At 44.7% G+C, this 21,077-nt stretch overlaps 1 protein-coding gene across 7 annotated transcripts in view; it reads left to right on the plus strand.

Moving 5' to 3' along the window:
• KDM2B (lysine demethylase 2B) overlaps positions 1–21,077 on the plus strand; it is a 153,999-nt gene that overhangs the window by 95,616 nt on the left and 37,306 nt on the right. For all 7 annotated transcript variants that reach the window (XR_006195534.1, XM_042911461.1, XM_042911462.1 and 4 more), the window contains one exon: positions 9,875–9,961. Coding sequence is in view for 6 of the 7 variants with exons in the window: in XM_042911461.1 (XP_042767395.1) it covers positions 9,875–9,961 (87 nt within the window). In the remaining variant the exon portion in view is untranslated. The remainder of the gene's footprint in view (positions 1–9,874; positions 9,962–21,077) is intronic.

A 21,077-nucleotide genomic window follows, 5' to 3' on the forward strand; every position in this document is an offset into this window, starting at 1 on the left:
TGTAAATGACTTGAAAATTACCAGTGCATTGCAACGTTGTGAGGGTTTGGGTCTAAGTGGGTGGTGACCAGTGAGGTTGGAAATGAGAGGATCTTTGTCAATTACCCCATTGCAAGGTTATTCTGCAGCTGTTTTTGTTAAAGTAATACCAGACTCCCCTGGCTGCCAGACTGTCAACTTGGATGACAAAGGCCAGCTCACCACAGACAACCACCTTTCTTATTGCTTGGAATTGTGGGGTTGCATGGAATTACGGGGCTGGAAGAGCCAGAGAGGGGCCATTGTTTTCAGGTGTTTTTTATGTATGTATATATTTTTTTCAACATAAAAGAAAAAAATCAATTCTATTGTTCTTTCATTGAAACCCAAATATCATAGGAAAGAAAATGATTGTAAATTAAGAGTACATTATCCAAACATGTAGTATCTTTTAAGACCAAAGTTTCTGGAGTCAGGCTGAATCCCATGTGCCATCCATTAACCAGCTGAATGCTCTTGGGGAACGTGATAAAATTCAGTGAGGCAACATGCATAAAGCTTTACTTAGCACAGGGCCTTTAAGTGCTCAGTAACCTGGAGCTGTTTTATTATCATTACTATTATTATTATTATTATTATTATTATTATTATTATTATTATTATTATTATTATTTCAGACACCGTGGAATGAAAACAGGCCCATTTAGGGATGAGTGTGAGAGTTTGTGAAACCCATGACCGTGGAACGTTTATACAGCTTTTCTCTCAGGGGGTCATCAGTCCTCGCCTCGGAACACACCTGCTTGTTTAAGCCCCTCCCCCGCCTTGGTGTTGTGCAAAATAGCAAGGTGTAGAGCCCAGACCTCTGGAACTATTGGCTTTTTAATTTATTACCACCACCACCACCACCACACCTGCTTCAGAAGAGCCAAAAAGCAGGAAGCCAGTGGGAGGTCTGCAGCCCGGCTCCCTCCCACCCCGGAGGATGGCCCAGAGCATAGAGAAGGTACCGCACAGATTGAGTGGGGCTGGGGGGCTGGCCTCCAGTAGTTGCTCAGGCTCTCCTGTCGGGGGCTGGATGTAATATTGAGCCGTGTGTTTTGTATTTTTGTTGGGCAGGGAGGGGATAGAGGGTTGACACAAAGGTGAGTGAGACAGGCCTAACCATCTACTATGACGACAAACCACGCATACTCCGAGTTCTGTGCCTGCACCACCTCAGGGGAACGGAGGAGGACCGCAAAGGGCCAGAGATCTGAGTTCCAGACATCTGGGCAAACCCTAGACCTGAAAAATGGGTAGATTGTCCATGTCAGCTGGAGCTTTTTTTTAGCCTAAAATTAACTTGTGGGCGTTATTCTCTCTCCTAGTTAGGCAGCTCAGTCAGCTTTTAGACTGCCCTTCCAACTAAATAAACTTTTACATTTCCCTGTGCTTAAAACTTGTGAAGTAGTAGAATTCTGCAGACAGAGGACAGGGACAGTGTATTCCAGCAGGAAATGTGACATAAGCCACAAGAGATCGGCCAAAAGTTGTTGAACATTTACTGTGTACCTGGTACCTTCCATGCATTGTGATCCTTGCCACAACCTGGCGAGGTGGAGACTATTATCATCCCATTTCTTAGATGGAGAAACTGAGACTCAGAGAGATGTAGCGACTTGCCCAAATCATGCAGCTAAGAGGCTTTTAGCCACAGTATGCTACGGCAAGTTTGTGCTAGTTGCCTGTTACTGCCATAACAAATTAATTACAAACTTGGTGACTTTTTTAAATGTTTGTTTATTTGTTTGTTTTTTAGAGAAAGAGAGAGAGCATGAATAGGGGCAGGGCAGAGAGAGGGAGACAGACAATCCTAAGCAGGCTCTGCGCTGTCAGCACAGAGCTCAGTGTGGGGCTCGAACTCCCGAACCGTGAGATCATGACCTGAGCCAAAATCAAGAGTCGGACGTCTAACCGACTGAGCCACCCAGGAGCCCCAAACTTGGTGGCTTAGGACAACAGAAATTTCTTCTCTCACAGTCTGGTCTGCATCCTGAGAAGGCTCTAGGGGGGCATTCTTTGCTCTTCCAGCTTCTAGTTGTTCCTGATGTTGCTTGGCTTGTGGCTGCATCCCTGCAGTCCCTGCCTCTGTCTTCCCACAGCCTTCTTCCTTGTGTCTCTGTTCACATCCCCCTCTTCTTTCTCTTATGAAGACACCAGTCATAGGATTTAGGGTGCACCTTAAATCTAGGATTATTTCATCTGGATAGCCTTAAACAATTACATGTGCAAAGAACCTGTTTCCAAGTAAGGTCACATTCACAGGTACCAGGGATTAGGATTTGAACATACCTATCTGGGAGATATGGTGCACCCCAGTACAGATGGGTTTTTACAGGCGGGCACATGGTGGTCGGGCTGGGGCAGAGGCAGAGAACTTGAGAGGCCCAAGGTGCATTGAAACCCAGTTCCTGTGGCAAGCAGAGGACCCCTTATTCTGCTAGGTTCCTCAGAGCAGCATCGGAGCTGCTCCAGGCCTTGTGACCTTGTTACCTTCCTTTTTACCCATTGATTCTTTCCTGATGCCTGCCTCTGCTTTATTATCATTATTATTAACACCCCACCCTAGGGAATGGTGGGGCCTGAATCTATTGTTAACCAATTAAACTCTCTGAGAGAGTTAGAGTAACAGGGAACAGAGGCCCAGCACATCCGTTGTCTGTGGTCATCTTGTTGGGTCAAAAGCAGGGCAGTTTCCAGCAGAAACAGCCTCTAGTGTCCTGAATCTCTCTCTGTCTCTCTTTCTTTTTTTCTCAAATTTTTAAATGTTTATTTTTGAGAGACAGAGAGAGACAGAGTATGAGCAGGAGAGGGGCAGAGAGAGAGAGAGACACAGAATCCAAAGTAGGCTCCAGGCTCTGAGCTGTCAGCACAGAGCCCGATGCGGGGCTCGAACCCATGGACATGGAGATCATAACCTGAGCTGAAGTTGGACGCTCAACTGACTGAGCCACCCAGGAGCCTCAATCTTTCTCTTATTTATTTATTTATTTACTTACTTATTTATAGCATGCACAGATGCACAAGTGAGGGGAGAGAGAGAGAGGGAGAGAGAGTGTCCCAAGCAGGCTCCACGCTTAGCACAGAGCCTGATGCAGGGCTCAATCCCACAACCCTGGGATCATGACTTGAGCCAAAATCAAGAGTTGGATGCTCAACTGACTGAGCTACCCAGGCAACCAATCTTTCTCTTTTAGAAAGTCTGCCCGAGGCTTTCTAATTGGGAATGTTTATAGGATGTAACCCAAAGGCCCCTGGGCTGGTATTACCTAGTCTCTGCTTCCTAGAGCCCCAAGGAGTGTATAAATTCTGCAGAGCCCAGGGAAGCCAGTGACAGGAGTTTCTTCAGCACAATTTATTTCTCAGAGAATCTCCAATTAGAATAATCTCCTTTTTCTGTAGCCTGTCACATACTAATGAAAATACTTCTCTGAGGGACAGGACCCCAAGCTCCCCCTGGTGGCCAGTGAGGTCCATGGAGGAACTGCTTCCTACAGTGAGTGTGTGTGAGGTGCCCCACTCTAGGGTACTTGGGGAGGTCTCTATTAATTTTTAATTATTATTTATTGTTACTAACGTATTTTTAGTTATTAATAATACTTACACCTCCAGTAATAGCTTTTTGTAACCAGACAGTCCTCTAAAGCGGCCTCACCTTGCTTGTGAGTGATGGACTCCAGCTTGATACTGAAATGATAGGAAATCTTGAGACAGTTCAGAAAGAAACTCCAAGAAAACCAAGGTGAATGGACTTTATTTTCAATCTTACACAGAGTAGCATTTGTATGCTGGTGGCCCTGGGGCTAAACTGGCCCACAGATCTTGTTGGGCTCACAATTGTTTTTGTTTTATTATTATTATTTTTAAATTTTTAATCAGTTGTCAGCATTTAAGTGATTTCAGATAAACCTATGGATCTTTGATTTCTTCTGGAAAATCAAAGATCTGGTGGGGCTTTCATGTCCACAAGAGGTTAGTAGGTTGGAACTGAGTAGCATTTGCCCTCTTTAAACTGGGCCTGTGCCTTCTAGTTTGCATAGACCACACCACTGTCTAGTGCTCTCATTTGTTGATACCTTGCATTTTATCTGCTTGGTTCTTGGAGGCATTTGAGTTTGTCATCCCAGCCTGGAGTTTGCGATTAGGGTAAGGGGGCAGGAAGTCCTGTGGAAGTAATGGGCCCCCTGCTGCAACCATATGGTAAGATAGGTTTATATATATATATATATATATATATATATATACACACACACACACACACACACACACACACACATACATATAGGATTCCATTATATATTGGAATATATAATATATATCCACACATATATTGAAAGGTTTTGCCTAAACACAGAGCATCTTACTTGACAATCTTTTTTTTTTTTTACTTTTTTTTTGGGGGGGGAAATATTCTTAAAAAACCCCACAGAACTCTGATGTATGGTGTAGCAGGTTGTGAAATTCCTAGGATTATTATTTTTCTTTAAGTTTATTTCTTTATTTTGAGGGAGAGAGTATGCATGTGTGAGGGAGGGGCAGAGGGAGAGAATCCCAGGAAGGCTTACTTGTTGTCAGTGCGGAGCCCAGTGTGGAGCCTGACCCCACAAACCATGAGATCATGACCTGAGCCGAAATCAAGAGTCAGAGGCTCAACTGACTCAGCCACCCAGGAGCCCCTCATAGGATTATTAAGAACCATGAAATGTCAGTGAAACTTTGTGCTTATGCGGACCCATATTGGGCCTCGTGCCTCTTCTTTGACTGGGGCAAAGTTTGAAAAATGCTTTGTAGAGGGGTTAGTGGCTGAATTAGTTCTTGGTCTTAACTTGTAAGGAATAGGCAAGGATAACTCACTTCTGTATTTGTTAATCGAATGGTAAATATGAGCCCAGATTGTCTCCTAGGCATCACATTTTTCAATAATGAGGTATAGGTCAGCTGTAGAGGTTGCTGGAATGGTCTCTGGAGTCTTTATCACCACTATTAATGCCTGGGCTTGTAGTTAGATGGGCCTGGTCAGTGTCAGGTTCTATCACCTCCCAACTGTGTGACCTTGGGCAAGTCACTTGACTTCTCTGAACTTAAGTTTCTGCTTTTGTGAAATGGGCAAGATCGGCCCTATCCCCCAGAGAAGATTAGTCTGGAGCAAGCACTTAACAAATGCTCCTAGAAATGGTAGCAAAATCACATCTAGCTTCATGGCATAAAATCAACGTTAGATATCACTGTTCTAAGCTGTGGCTTCCTCAAGGTCACCCAGTCCGATGTTGTAGAACTTGAACGCAGATCTTCTGACTCTAGAACCAGTGTTGTTGCAGGCATAATAGCAACAGCTTAACTAGCAAAATATTAGGTCCCCTATGTGTACTTTCTAGAACCTCCGAATCCATTCCTTAGGGAGGGACTGCTTTGTCCCATTCTCTCTGCCCCTTTTAAAAAAATTGTGGGGCACCTGGGTGGCTCAGTCAGTTAAGTGCCCAACTTCGGCTCAGGTCATAGTCTCACGCTTTATGGGTTCAAGCCCCACATTCAACAGCATGGAGCCTGCTTTGAATCCTCCATCACCCGCTCTCTCTCTCTTAAAAATGAATAGACGGGGCGCCTGGGTGGCTTGGAAGGTTAAGTGTCTGACTTCGGCTCAGGTCATGATCTCACGGTCCGTGAGTTCGAGCCCCGCGTCGGGCTCTGTGCTGACAGCTCAGAGCCTGGAGCCCGTTTCAGATGCTGTGTCTCCCTCTCTCTCTGCTCCTGCCCTGTTCATGCTCTGTCTCTCTCTGTCTCAAAAATAAATAAATGTTAAAAAAAAAAAATTTTTAAAAAAATGAATAGACACTTAGAAAAAAATAATTAAGACATTTTTAGAAATAAATCAATAATTTTGGTAGGGGCGCCTGGCTGGCTCAGTTGGAAGAGTGGGCAACTCTTGATCTTAAGGTTGTGAGTTCGAGCTCCATGTTGGGTGTAGAGATTAGTTAAATAAAAATAAGACATTGCAAAAAGTTTTAAATTGTGGTAAGTTATACATAACATAAAATATACCATTTTAATCATTTTTCAAAGTGTCCAGTTCAGTGGCATTAAGTCCATTCACACTGCTGTAGAGCCGTCACGACTATGCATTAAGCAACACCCTGCTTCTCCCTCCCTCAGCCCCTGGCAACCACCGCTCTATTTTATGCTTGTATGAATTTGACTACTTTAGGCACCTCATGGAAGTAGAATTATGCACTATTTGGCTTTTTGTGTCTGGCTTATTTCACTCAGCAGAATATTGTGGCATGTGTCGCAATTTCCTTCCTTTTTTTCAGGCTGAATAATATTCCATGGTGTGGATAGACCACATATCATTTATTCATCCATCCCTTGATGGACACTTGGGTTGTTTCCAAGTGTCCTTTGGCTGTTACGAGTAATGCTGCTAGGATCGTGGCCCCCCTCTTTTGTTTAAGGATAGGTTGAGTAATACCATGGTTAGAGCACAGGTTGTAGAGGGGAGGGTCTCCACCTCTTACTGGTTGAGTGGTCTTGGACCGTTCCTTCACCCCCTACGCCCTGGTATTCTCATCTGCAAATGTTGGTGGTCCTTCTCCCAGTGCGGTCAAGCAGTTGGATGACCGAGTGGATATGGCATGTTTATTACAGTGCCCAACACAGAGCAAACACTCAATACATCTTATTCTCCTACATCCATTCAGCAACACATGTGGTGCCTGCCTCCTGATGTTTCCATTTTACCCCTCACCTAGCCAGTCCCACCTACCCCGAGCAGTGGGTCAAGGCAGAGAAGGGGCAGCGGGAATGACCCACTAGGGCCCATGTAGTAAAGGGTGCAGTGTCTGCAGTCTATTTAATTAAAAACCAAAACTGATCAAAAATTGGTCTGCTTTTTATCATCATTGGGAACTGGCGATTCTAAACAACGTCACTGATGAAATGCTCCTCCCCCCAGGCACGGATCGTTCCCACTGCCCCCAACCTTCCATAGCCTCTTTCATGCCCCTTGTGAGGTCCACATGTGTGTTGAATAATGCTGTGTTCTTGGTTCCCTTCTGTTCTATTTCTTTTTTCTTTTTAATGTTTATTGATTTTTGAAACGGAGAGAGAGACGGAGCACAAGCGGGGAGGGGCAGAGAGACACCCACACAGAATCCGAAGCAAGCTCCAGGCTTTGAGCTGTCAGCACAGAGCCCAACGCGGAGCTTGAATCCACAAACTGCGAGATCATGACCTAAGCCGAAGCCAGATGCTTAACTGACTGAGCCACTCAGGCGCCCTTTCTTCTTCTTTTTTTTTAAATTTTTTAATGTTTATTTATTTTTGAGAGAGAAAGAGAGACAGAGCCAGAGTGCAGGAGGGGCAGAGGGAGAGGGAGACACAGAACCTGAAGGAGGCTCCAGGTTCTGAAGAGTCAGCACAGAGTCCAACGCGGGGCTTGAACTCACAGACCAAGATATCATGACCTGAGCCAAAGTCAGATGCTTAACTGACTGAGCCATGCAGGCGCCCTGTATTTTTTTTTTTTTTAAGATTTTATTTTTAAGTAATCCCTACACCCAGCATGGTGCTCGAACTTACAACCCCAAGATCAAGAGTTTCACGCTCTGCTGGCAGCCAGCCAGGTGTCCCTGTTGTATTTCTTTTTAAATACTCTGCATACATGTTAGAAAGCTTGGCAGCCTAATTATCCTGTTTTCCTTTACGGTAGCTGTTACTACTGTCTGGCATTTTAAAGATTGCTTTTTATGATAGGACTTTATGTTTCAGAATGGCGTCAGATTGACAGAAAAACTCAGCAGGTAGTATAGAGAGTTTCCGTTTACTAGACGCCCCCCCCCCCACCATCCCATCCAGTTTCCTCTGTTATTAACATGGTACGTCTGCAGAGTACATTGGTTACAATTAAAACCAGTATCTGTACATTATTACTAGCTAAAGTCTATAGTTTATTCACATTTCCTCAATTTTTACCAAATGTCCTTTATTTCAGAATCCCACCCAGGATACCTCTATCTTTGTAACTGTCATGTCTCAGGCTCCTCTCAGCTGTGACAGTTTCTCAGATTTTGGGGGGCTTTTTTTTGTTGACCTTGACAGATGTGAGGAGTGCTGGTCAGGGATTGAGTAGAAAGTCCCTCTTTGGGGATTTGTAGCTTCATTTATTTATTTTTTAAGTTATTTACTGGAGGGTTACTGTAAGTCATTGTGCAAGGCTAGGGATATAACAGTAAAACAAAACATTTATAAACAGCATTTATAGGGACGCCTGGGTGGCTCAGTCGGTTAAGTGTTTGACTTCGGCTCAGGTCATGATCTCACAGTTCGTGGGTTTGAGCCCTGCATCAGGCTCTGTGCTGACAGCTCAGAGCCTGGAGCCTGCTTTGGATTCTGTGTCTCCCTTGCTCTCTGCCCCTCCCCCACCCGCACTCTGTCTCTGTCTCTCAAAAAAATGAATAAACATTAAAAAATTTAAAAAAACCCAGCATTTATAAATCAGTGACATTGACTCTGGGCTTGGAGAAGGCTGCAGGGGCTGAGAATTGAACCCAGGCAGCCCCGAGTCTGACCCTTGATCACTGTCCTGTTTGCCACCTCCCATGGACAGAGGAGGTGGATTTGGGATGTTAGGTAAGTTTTGAAAAATCTGGCAACCAAAGGAACACGAGGAAAACTAAGACAGTAGATGGAATAAATTACAAGTGAGTTGGATTCATTTCCAGTGGGTAGATGAGGAAAGTGAGTTAAAATACTCTTTCCCTACATTTCTCTTTTGAGCTCTTCTGTTCTTCTTAAGTTCTCCTGTGCAACTTTCTCTGCTTTTAAATGTCCTTGCAGGAATGCTTTTGTACAGCACAAAAATTAATGGTCAAGGTCGGAAGAGGCCAGTGACAGATCTGTGACTGTCCCTAAAGGCTAATGGTGCATTGCGGATGCAACTAAAAAACCCATGTGTGGAGTGGTCTTGGGGCGGGAAGTCTGGAGCCAGAAAGTGAGTTCAGGGGCTCTGCCCTCCTGGTCTGGGGCAGCGTCCGAGGCCTTTGAATCGTTCTGAGCCTTGATTGCTGTGCCTATAAGTCAGGGATAATTCAGTAGAGTAGCATCTTGCACCTGGATGAGGTTCTCAAATCAGTCACCACCTAAGGCCGAAATCTGGTAGAGTCAGAATTACCTTTGAAAAGCCTTCAGATGACATACAAAGATGTGAACACAGTGTGCCATGTGGGAGACCCTTGCCCAGCCTGGATGTATGTCTATCACAGCCCACTTTTCTGCTGGCATTTGCGGCCACATGACTCCATCCTTGGTCAAACCAGATTAAGTATCTACCAGTGTTTATGAAGCCCATGTTGTAATGAACAGTGACATGTCTCTACACACGGGGAATAGAATACGCATGACTTACTGGCTGAGTCAGGTCTCACAGGTGTCAAGACCTCGTGGTTAGTGTTGTTTTTTTGTTTCTCTGCATCCATAGTTGAGTTTTTGTACATTGGAGTATTTTAGTGCACTGCCCAGCCCATTCCCGGGGTACTTGGTAAGGATTGAATGAGGTTGTGTGTGAGTCCCTGGTGCTGGAGATAAATATTTGGCACATTATAAATATGATCAGTGAGTGATACTTTCATAGAAGTCATAGGGAGGTGAGTGATTTACTCTTTAAACATTTTTTGGAAAGGAGGATGTTGTGTGTCTTGTGGTCTCTGACGGACCCTGGTGACTTGGTTTCTACTGAGTGTGTGGGTGGTGGGTGACTGCAGAGGCCTATCAGTCTTTCACTGGGTTAGGTCCAGTCTTAGCCCCCTTCAGAGACCTTCCCTCTACTCTGGGCTAATATGGCTCCTTTGTTTGGCCACAGAATGTCCTGAAGGAGCATGCAGACGACGACCCCAGTCTGGCCGTCACTGGGGTCCCTGTAGTCACTTGGCCAAAGAAGACTCCAAAGGTAAGACGCAGATTGCCCGCAGCTGAGGGACCATTTCCGCTGCCTTTCACATCTCCTGTAAGATGAGTGTGGGCAGCTTTTCAGTGGGGACTCCCGGCCTAGGGCACCCCAGTTAAGATGAATGTTTTTGGTGATTTGTCTATTGCAAATTTTTGTTTTTTGAAAGGAATCATTTTCCCTAGCTGTGGAAACTGCAGGCAATGGTGGCCACCTGGTGGCCACTCAGAAAACTGTGGGGAAATGATGGCTCACTTATCCCCTTCTTTAGGTGACTTCTTTCCCTTTTTCCTTTCCTCCCTCCCTCCCTCCCTCTCTCCCTCCCTCCCTCCCTCCCTCCCTTCCTTCCTTCCTTCCTTCCTTCCTTCCTTCCTTCCTTCCTCCCTCCCTCCCTCCCTCCCTCCCTCCCTTCCTTCCTTCTTTTTTTCCTCCAGTTGCTTCAAGGACTCTTTCCTCTCTTTTGAAAGTAACTTTTTTTCTCTTTGTAAACCTGATTGATGCTCACCATGAAAAAGTCTATTCAAATAGGAAAGGACCAAGACCCTAGGGAGTATGACAGTAATGTCACTGAGGGCTTACCAGGAGCAGGTTGCTTTGCCTCATCCCCTGCATCCCTTATCTTCTTTAGATTCCCAGCAGCCCTGTGGGGCAGACACTTGTGACTCTCATTTTACAGATGAGGAGACTGAGGTTTAGAAAGGTAAGGTCACTTGTGAGGGCACCTGGCAGAGCCGAGGGCAAGGTGATCGGTCTGACAGCAGAGACTAGACTGTTAACCAGTGTCTACCTCAAAGTCCATTCTCCAGAGAAAACCAGTAACATTTTGGTGTGTCTTGTTCCAAAGTCTGTGCTGGGGTAGGACATGTATGTATCAGCCCATCTGCCGATACTCAGCTCACCACTTTCTTGAGCAGGTTATAGATGCTCCCTGGGCCCTTACTTTCCTCATCTGTAAAAAAGGGTTATACCAGCACCTACTCAAATGGTTGTTGTGATGACTAGATGAGATAATGCATTATTGAATTTGTTTCTGGTTAACTATTAAAAAAAAAAAAGGAATGATGTATGCAAAGTTCTTAGGACAAGGAGTGACCAGTGGTTACGGCTCTTTAAATGTTAGTTGTGACTTCAGCAGCCTCTTTGTTGATGTGTATTTTGCCAATTTCTGGGTTTTTTGTTTTTTTTTTGTTTTTTTTTTTTGCTCTTATAAGAAACATTTAGAGGAATATTCTAGATCTGTGTTGTCCAAAATGGTAGCTGCTAGCTGTATGGCTTTTGAACACTTGACATATGACAAGCTCAAATTGAGATGCGTCAGAAGTATAAAATACACAACAGATTTCAAAGACTTAGTGCAAAAAAGAACACTGTAAAATTACTCATTAATTTGTTTTTTATATTGATTGCATGTTGAAATTAGGATTGCCAGATTTTAGAAAGGATCCCCACTTAAATTTGAATTTCAGGTAAACAACAAATCAAACTTTAAGTGTAAATATAGCCCACATATCACATATACTTACACTAAAAAAGATTATTCGTTGTTCATCTGAAATTTAACTGGGTGTACTGTATTTTTATTTGTTCAATCTGGCAACTCTAGTTGAAATGATAATATTTTGAATATATGGATTATTAATGTTAATTTCACCTTTTTCTTTTTGCCTCTTTAAATGTGGTTACGAAAAGTATATAAAAGTATATGTGTGGCTGACTTTACATTTCTATTGGACAGTGATGTTCTTAGGTCATTCTTTCCACTTTTGTTTGATTATCTCCTTAGGGTATATTCCTACATGTAGAATTGCTGGGGAAGATGGCCCCTATTACTTGTGGGTATTGAATTCTAATTCTCTTTGAAGCTTAGTAGGAATTTAAGTGGCAGTAGAAATGAAAAAGGATTCACTTTCATAGCTTCTGCCATTAGTTTCCCGATCCATGGAAGTGAGTGGGGTTTTAATGTTCACTTTCCCCTACATGGGCAAGAAACACAACCACCATTGCTCAGACCGCAAACTGTACCTGCAAACATAGCGCCTTGCAACAACCTCGCCGGGCCCCACGGCTGCTCTGAACTTGAAGAGGAAATGGTGGCTTTGCCTCACTGCCTGCTCCCCTCCCGGCTAAGGAATTGCTTTGGGGGAGGGATTAGGGTTTACAGAACATGGGCTTTGAAAAAACAAACTTGCCACGACCCATTGTAATCTCAGAATTAATGGAGGGGTCCAAAGGAACTTCTCTGGGGGAAAGCACTTCAGGATTACTGATGTGTCCTGTCCTTTGTGCCTCAGACCCTCAGTTTACTCCTGAGAGGCTTATAGGCATTAAAAAAAAAAAAAAAAAAAAAAAAATCAACCCTCTGCCCTTTTCCTCCAAAGGGCTTGAAACAGGAAGCAGGCTTCTGGGGGGAGTAGCCCTTATCTAAGATTTTTGTGGAGGATTGGTGTATAAGCACGGGTCTATACACAAGGTCACGTGGCTAATATCAAATCTGGGGGTGGGGGAGAGACTGAAGCCCTTCGGCTGGTTAGACAGTGAAGAGAGAACATTCGAGATTTAACAATACTAAACCAAACAATACTTTGGGGGTACCAGTCTTTTTTTTTTTAACACCTTATAATGAAACAGATACACCTTGCTTACCGTACAGTTCTCCCGCTAAAAGTGTACAACTCACTTTTTAGTATAATTGGGATATTCAGAGAGTTGGACAGCTATCTCCACAGTCTAATTTTAGAACATTTTCATGCCCTCTGAAAGAAAGTCCATCAGCAACCAGTCCCCAACCCCTAAATCTTCCCCTCCCGCAGCCCCTGACAACCACTAATCTGCTTTCTGTCTCTATGCATTTGCCCGTTCTGGACATGTAAATGGAATTATCCAATACTTGACCTTTTGTGACTAGCTTTTTCACTTAGTATAATATTTTTAAGCTTCACCCACATAGTGGCGTCTGTCAGTATTTCATTCCTTTTTATGGCTGAATAATATTCCATTGTGTTTGTAGACCATACTTCGTTCATCCCTTGTCCAGTTGCTGGACCTTTGGGCTGTCCCTATCTTTTCGCTGTTGTGAATAATGATGCCCTAAACGTTCGTGCACAAGTTTTTGTGTGGATACATGTTTTCATATCTCTTGGGTAGATGCCTAGGAGTGAAGTTGACTGGTCACATGGTAACTCTGTGTTTAACTTTTTGAAGAATGGCTAGACTGTTTTCCAGAGTGGCTACACCCTTTTACACTCCCACTGGCAATGTATGAGAGTTTCAATTTAACCCACATCTTCACCAACACTTATGATCCGTCTTTTATATTTTTAAAATTTTTTTTTAATGTTTATTTTTGAGAGAGAGAGAGACAGACTGCGAGCGGGGGGAGGGGCAGAGAGAGAGAGACACACAGAATCAAGCAGGCTCCAGGCTCCGAGCTGTCTCCACAGAGCCCGACACAGAACTCAAACCCACGAACCTCGAGATCATGACCTGAGCGGAAGTTGGACGCTCAACAGACTGAGCCACCCAGGCGCCCTTATCCATCTTTTTGATTAGAGCCATATTAGTACTGTCTCTTTCGTTTTCATTTAGCTTATGGTTTCTACAACTCATCTGAGGTTTATTGTGTGAGTTTGCAAGGGCTGCAGAAACTGTGTGCGTGGCTTAGAGGACAGACGTTCATTTTCTCACAGTTCTGGAGGCCAGAAGTCAGTTGGTAGGATGCATTTCTTCTGGGGACTCTCTCCTGGGCTTGTCGATAGCTGTTGTCTCTCTGTGTTATCACGTGGTCTGCCCTGTGTGTGTGCCTGTGTCCTAATCTCTTCTTATAAGGACGTCAGTCTTGCTGAATTGGGACCCACCCGAATGACCCCATTTTAACTTAGTTACTTCCTGAAAGACTTTATCTCCAGGTAGTTACATTCTGAGGCACTGGGGTTAGGGCTTCAACATAAGAATTTGGGGGGCCGGGGGGACACAATTCAACCTGTAGCATTTATCATACATTATTTCAGAGCCACAAAAAAAGATGTAAGTAATATAATAATGAACTCCATGGCCCCCACTCAGCTCTAGAAATAAATTATTGCCAGTATAGCCCCAACCCCCTGTAGTTTCCTACACAATGTATGGACCAATCTTTAGAGGTCTTTTTTACATCTTGTTTAATCCTTACAACGAGGCTGGGAAGTGTGGATAGCGTTATCTCTGTGCGTGCAGTTGAAACCGGGGTCTCAGAGAGGGATGCCGGTATGCCTTGGGCCACACAGCTGGTGAATGGAGAGGCGTTAGTGCCCAGATCTGAGGAACTCGTGCAGTGTGGTGGAGAAGCGGGGGCGGGGATGCCCGCTGCCCTGTGTATGCATTTCCTGGCTGGTGGGGTTAAAAAGTTCACAGGAAAAGGAGAAGTAACTGAACGACTGACTGCCTGGGCCGCCCGGGGTCTGTCCGTTCCCAGGTTTGCAGTCCGCTTGCTCCCAATTTGATGCAGGTTGGGTTGAAAGATCAAGGGTGTTCGTTGAGGCTGTCAGGATGCGAGGTAGGGAGCGGTATTGGGTCTGGGTCAGGTTACTTAACAAGTAATTAATGCTAAATGATGATTAGCAAGAAATGCTTTGATCTCCCACCTTGTCTCCTGGAGAACAAAGTCCTTTTCTGGAACTGATTAGGTGCTGTGAGGTCATTTCTGATGTCGTGTCTTTCAAATCAAAGATGCTACTGAATCACCATCCGTCACCATTCCCCCGATTGGCTGTTCCCACCAGTGGTGATGGATTTGTTTTGATCCGTCTACACTCTGGCTGCTCTCTTTTATGACCAGGTGGCAGGATTTTGGGGGCCTGTCTGTGACCTTGGAACCGAGCCAGGAGAACTGAGCTTCTTTGAGGCTTGACCTCTGACCTCAGTCTTATTAGCAAGTTGACCTTCGGCTCACCAGCCAGACACTTCTACCCAGCTAGCTTGCCGGTGCTTTCACACGGAGGGAAACTGAGGAAGGAGGGAAGACTGAGCCACAGCTGTCTGCGTCTTAACCCATCAGCTTGAGTGGCCAAACTGGGCTGCCACGTGAATTTCAATTATTGACAGTTTTTCTGGAGTTAGGAGCAGACAGGCTGGAGTGTGTATGCACAAGTACCCTGACAGGGGACGTGGGACAGCCCTTTTCAGTTATTGGATTGGCTTCCTTATGGGGAGGTTACAGGGCCACGCAGGAACCACGGCAGGAAGTGACACACACACACACCTGATGTCTGTGTTACTCTTGGTTCCCCTTTGTTTCTCTTCCCCTTCCTCTGCAGTTGGTCATTTAGATCTGGGAGGCTTGATAAGTGTGGGGTCCCTCTGGTGTGACACATAGCCCTTACCTGAAAGAAAGGCACATAATTCAATAAAAAGAGGCCCCGTGTACTTCCTGTTCTTTTTCTGCCCTGCTGTCGATTCCTGTCACCCCCGGAGTAATTAAATTGATGACGAGGAGAAGGAAGATGACGATAATGCCTGCCTTTTATTGTTGCCTACTCAGGGCCAGGTAGTTTCCCAGAAAGGCATTGCGGTCTAATGAGAGCCAGTCTTCAGGCTGCTGGCATCAGCTTTACCTGGGGAACTTGTAAAAAAAAAAAATAATAAAAAAAAATACAGCTTCCTGGGCCTGGTCTGGGACATTGAGATTTAGTAGGTTTGCGGTGGGGCCTGAGAGGTCTACACTTTCTTGACACTTTGCAGGCAATTCTCATGCGTGACTAGGGTGGGCTCTGGGGTCAGATGCATCTGGGAATTGAACCCAGGCTTTGCCACCAACTGTGTGGTTGTAGGCAAGACTGAGCCTCAGTTTACTCATCTGTAAAAAGGGCTAATAGTGCCTTTCCTGTAGAGTTGCTGTGAGATGCCGTCTGTAAAATACCTCGACAGTAGGCTATCAGTCAGTGATAGTTAATGTGATTTTTTGCAATTATGGCTTATAAGTAATTGACAACCCTGAATTTGCCTTCCAGAAGGCTGGTGATGGTCTCTATGGAAATAGCGGATATGGAAGGAATGGCATGGAGCAGGGGAAGGGGGTGAAGAGTTTAGAGACATTTCCCATCCTTCAGTTACTATTGGCTGGTGCAAACACTTAATCTCAAGCAAAGACCCTAGTGACTTCATTCTCCCCTAAGTAGTCATGGCTTTTCTGAAATGGCCGGCATACCCTTACGGGGGAGCTTGTTTAAAAAAGTGGTTCTCTTCCTTTATCCCTTCCTCACTCCCCCGAAAGGAGAAGTCCCGGGTGCTGTGGGTGACTGTTGCCTTAGACAGTGCCCCTGAGGGTTTGAGGCTGTTGAGGCCACAGGCTTTGCTTCTGGGTCAGGGTAGGAGGCAAGGGTGCCCAGTCTTTTCAGCTTCCTGAGAGCAGACTCCAAGAGCCGGTGGGTGTAATGCTCACGGGCAGGGAGGAAGCTGGCAGTGAGCGAGCCCTGGCACCAGGAGAGCAGAGAAAGGCAAGAGAAACCAGTGGATGGTGGGTAGGCTGCAGCGAGGGGAAGCAAATGGAAAACAATCTGGGGCCCCTCGTCTGGAATCCCCAGGGTTTTCCTCAGTGACAGCTGAGTCATCTGTGAAGTCCAGCAGGTTCCCAGGAGTGCAGCAGAAACCTGTGATGAAAGAGTACCCGCAAAAATAGCCTGCTTATTCTGGAGAGTGTTGCATACAACATCAACAAGTAGAAAAATCCAGTTGGAAGAAAATCATCGGTGGTGAACGGAGAAGCTGGGGCTCAGGTCTCTGGACCAGTTTTTGTGAGCTCCGATTCCAAATCGGTTTGTGGCTGAACTCACATGGTTTTGCGAGCCGGATGACAGGGATTTTATCAGAACCCTCCCTTTTTGGTGGAGTGAACCGAAGCCGGAGGGTAGAAGCTTCTAGAGCACACCACATGAGACCTAGGCAGGACAGAACTGTGGCTTTGCCTGCTGGCTTTTTGTAGGTAAGCGTCCTGTCTTCTCCCTGTGTCTTCACATTGTCCCCCCTCTGTACGTGTCTGTGTCCAAATTTCCTCCTTCTATAAGGACACCAGTCATACTGAATTAGGGCCCTAATAGCTTGATTTTAACTAAATCACCTCTGTAAAGACTCGATGTCATATTCTGACACATTAGGGTGGGTAAGACTTCACTATATGAATTTTGGGGCAGGTAAGATTCAGCCTATAGGGGCACCTGGGTGGCTCAGTCGGTTAAGCACCAGACTTTGGCTCAGGTCATGATCTCACAGTTCGTGGGTTCAAGCCCCAGGTCAGGCTTTGTGCTGACAACTCAGAGCCTGGAGCCTGCTTCAGTTTCTGTGTCTCCCTCTCTTTCTCTGCCCCTCCCCTGCTCACACGCTGTCTCTCTCTCTCAACAATAAATAAACATTAAAAAAAAAAAAAAAAGATTCAGCCTATAAACTTGTCAAGCCTTCCATCTTTAAATCATCTCCCAAATCCTTGACCCGGTCCCAAGTGCCCAAGTCTTCACTTGTGTTTCTGCCATGGAATCTCATGATTTTCTCTCATCTCCTCAACATTGCAGGGGAACTGAATTACTCCATATTTTCCATTTAGTTGCCTTGGTCTTTGCTCACACTATTCCCCTTCTGGAAATGCCCTTCTTATTTCCCCATGTACAAAATTTCCACCTCTAAGCCCAGCCAAACTTCTTCACCAGGAAGCTTCCTGGGCTGGATGTTTTCTATTTGTACCTTCAGAGCCCCTCTCCAGCCTTCTCCCACCTGCTCCAAAAGTGGGCTCCATCAAAGGGCTTTCTTGCCTTCTCTGGCTTCTGGTTGGGCTCAGCCAATGGGAAGTACCAGCATGAGATGGAAATGTGGGAGGAGAAAGAGGCTGGGGTATTTATTCCCCCAGCTTCCTCCCCATGGGATCATTGAAGGTTGGCTGTTTCCTTCTTTTGAAGGCCACGATTCCTGTTTTGTGGCCTTCTCCAACTTTTTTCTCTGCATTTCCAGTCCAGTAACTGTTCGCTCTCATAGCCCATCAGCCAAAGGGAGGAAATGTCTCATGGCCGTTGCTAGGCTTGAGGTGCAACACTGTGCCTTGTAGATTTCCCTAACCCCACTTACCCTCTGCAAACCGAGTCTCTGTTAAACTCTCCCACATGACCTGGTATGAGGGTGCCAGGGTACCATCCATTTCCTGCCAAGATCCTGACGGCTGTACTTCCCCAGTCTCTCTTTCCGCTGGACGTCTATATTCTACTCTGCATTTTATGGCCTTCACCAGCTTCCTGAGACTGGAGCTCATCTTATTAATTTTTTCCTTCTCCATTTTTATCCTGTCATGCACGATTTCTCCCAGATAGCAAGGACCCAGGAAATGTCTGTTGAGTGAATGAACTCGATCACAGGTTTTCGCAGCATATCTAAAAGATGAAATCAGACTCTATCCGTTTCAGGCTCTTAGCTGTCTTTCTTCTACCTATGTCTCTTTGGTGAGAATGTGGATCTCTCCTTACTGCAACTTTTATGTCCCAGCCCCAGCCAACTGTGAAAGAATGCTAAATGGAATGTTCATTGCTCATGGGTACTTTTGGACCCTTTTTTTGTCCCTCAGATTTAAACAACCTTCTTTATCCCACTGGACTTAGAAATCACCTGGAATTTCTCAGCCATCGTCTGTGTCATTTTAGAACTGCTTTATTGAACTTTAAGTCAGCGTTCAGCTAAAATAACCTGTAATTAAAGTCTGCAGCCGAGGATTTCTTTCTTAGTCTGATAACCTGCTCAGCTGTCTGTGTTAATAACGCCAAAGACAAATTCTTGGAAAGCAATTGAAATATTGCGGGCTCCTGCCTTTGGTGGGGTAATTAGAAAGCCAGGCAGGCACTGTAAGTGATTGCCTGCCATTATCCTTGTTTTATTTCTGGAACAATGGCCTATCCTTCAGATTTTTCTTTTTTCTTTTTTTTTTAATTAAAAACATTTTTTTTTAACATTTATTTGTTCTTGAGAGACAGAGAGACAGTGCGAGCAGGGGAGGGGCAGAAAGAGAGGGAGACACAGAACCCGAAGCAGGCTCCAGGCTCCAAGCTGTCAGCACAAGCCCGACACGGGGCTCGAACTCACAAACCATGAGATCATGACCTGAGCCAAAGTCAGCCATCCAATCGACTGAGCCATCCAGGTGCCCCTCCTCGGACTTTTCTTATTGTCAAATGTCATCATATATTTCCCATGTTAAAGGAGGACACTTGATCATTGACATGGGGAATAAGTTATGTTCTTCTGCGCCCCCCCCCCATAATTTGGCTTTTTAATATTTATTGATTGATTGATTGATTGATTGAGGAGGGGGGCAGAGAGAGAGGGAAACACAGAATCTGAAGCAGGCTCCAGGCTCTGAGCTGTCGGCACAGAGCCTGACATGGGGCTTGATCTCACGGACTGTGAGATCATGACCTGAGCTGAAGTCAGATGCTTAACCAACGGAGCCACCCAGGCGCCGTTCATTTGGCTTTTTTAGAAGGATGGATGTGTGTGTGATCGCGTGATGCTGCCAGGTAATGTGTTCTCCAAATTTAGGTGATCTAGAGAAAAAAAAGGCACGAGTAGGTGAACACAGGTGAGGTATTTACATCGTTTAACTTTGCTTTTTTGTTATAAAGGTGACAAGGGCAAGTGTATTTGTTGATGAGGGGAACTTTAATCACACATGAAGAAAGCAGGTGAGAAGGGACAGCTGGAGTAACACCCACTCTGACCCACTGGAGTTCTCCGCCAGTGTGTGTAAAGAACTAAGCAGCAAAACACTCTGAAGGAGTTGAGACATTTAGATGCATGTCTCCCTTGGTTAATGTTTATGGGACAGGATGGTTCCGTGGAGCAAGGCTTATTGGTTTGAGCATTCCCTATTGATATATCCATTCTCCTGAGGGAGGGTGTTTCTTTTATTTCCTTTTCTTTGATTCTTATCATATTTTTTTTAATTGTGGGAAAATAGATATAACATAAAATCGATTGTTTTAATAACCATTTTATTTATTTGTTTGTTTACTTAAAATATTATCCTCTGGTCCTGTCTGTGAATGGGGGACCTGCCTTCTTCTTTTTTTTCTTTTTAATTTTTTTTTTTTTTTCTGAGAGAGAGAAAACACCAGTGGGGGAGGCACAGAGAGAGAGAGAGGGAGAGAGAGAGTCCCAAGCAGGCTACACACTGTCATCACAGAGCCTGACCCAGGACTCTATCTTACAAACTGTGAGATCATGACCTGAGCTGAAATTAAGAATCAGATGCTTAATGAACTGAGCCACCCAAGCACCCCTTCAACTTGCCTTATTTTTTATGCTGAAGTATTCTTTAGAAAGTTACAGACATCATGTCATTCTACTCCTAAATACTTAGGGCTTAGTTTACATCTCTGAAAAAGAAAAATATTTTTCTACACAGCTAAAATCATGTGGGTTATACCTACCAGAATTTATAATTCCTTAATACCACTTAGTGCCTGGTTATAGTGAGATTTCCCAAATTATCCTTTGCAGATGCTTTATCTAAACCAGGCTCCAATCCAGGACGGTACATTGAATCTATTTTCATTCTATTTCAATCTAGACCTTTCTCAGGACATTGATTTGTAAAGAAGATGGAACCATGTGTCCTCCAGAGGATCCCACTATGTGAATTTTTCTGATTGCTTCCCTGTGGTGTCACGGAACTTTCCCCCTAGCTCTTGTAATTTCTGTAAACTGGAAATGAGATCTAAAGGCTTGGTTAAAGTTAAATATCATAAATGGTGGATTAAGGTGATGGTGGTCTGTTACCCCATTATTCAGTTATGGTTGTCCCTCTTTCTTCCAGAGAACAATCTGGAAGGGGATCCATTGGCCCCCTGGTTCCCTGCTTCCCTCCATCATTCACTCATGGTTTCAGTACCAGTTGTTCATTCTTTCCTGTGTCAATAATTGTATCAAAAGATGAAAATGGAACTTTAGTTTATCATGCTCTCCCTTGTGAATTAGCTGGCACACCCTCCCCCAAATTTTATTGAGAAATAAATCACTGATATAAATTGTTGAGAATTACATCACTGACTTGGCTTTTTTCCCTACAGTTTTCCCTCATCAATTAGGGCCACCCTTAAATACAGTTCCTCCTGAA

The sequence above is a fragment of the Panthera leo genome, chromosome D3, assembly GCF_018350215.1.
Source record: "Panthera leo isolate Ple1 chromosome D3, P.leo_Ple1_pat1.1, whole genome shotgun sequence".
In the NCBI taxonomy this organism is placed as follows: Eukaryota; Metazoa; Chordata; class Mammalia; order Carnivora; family Felidae; genus Panthera; species Panthera leo.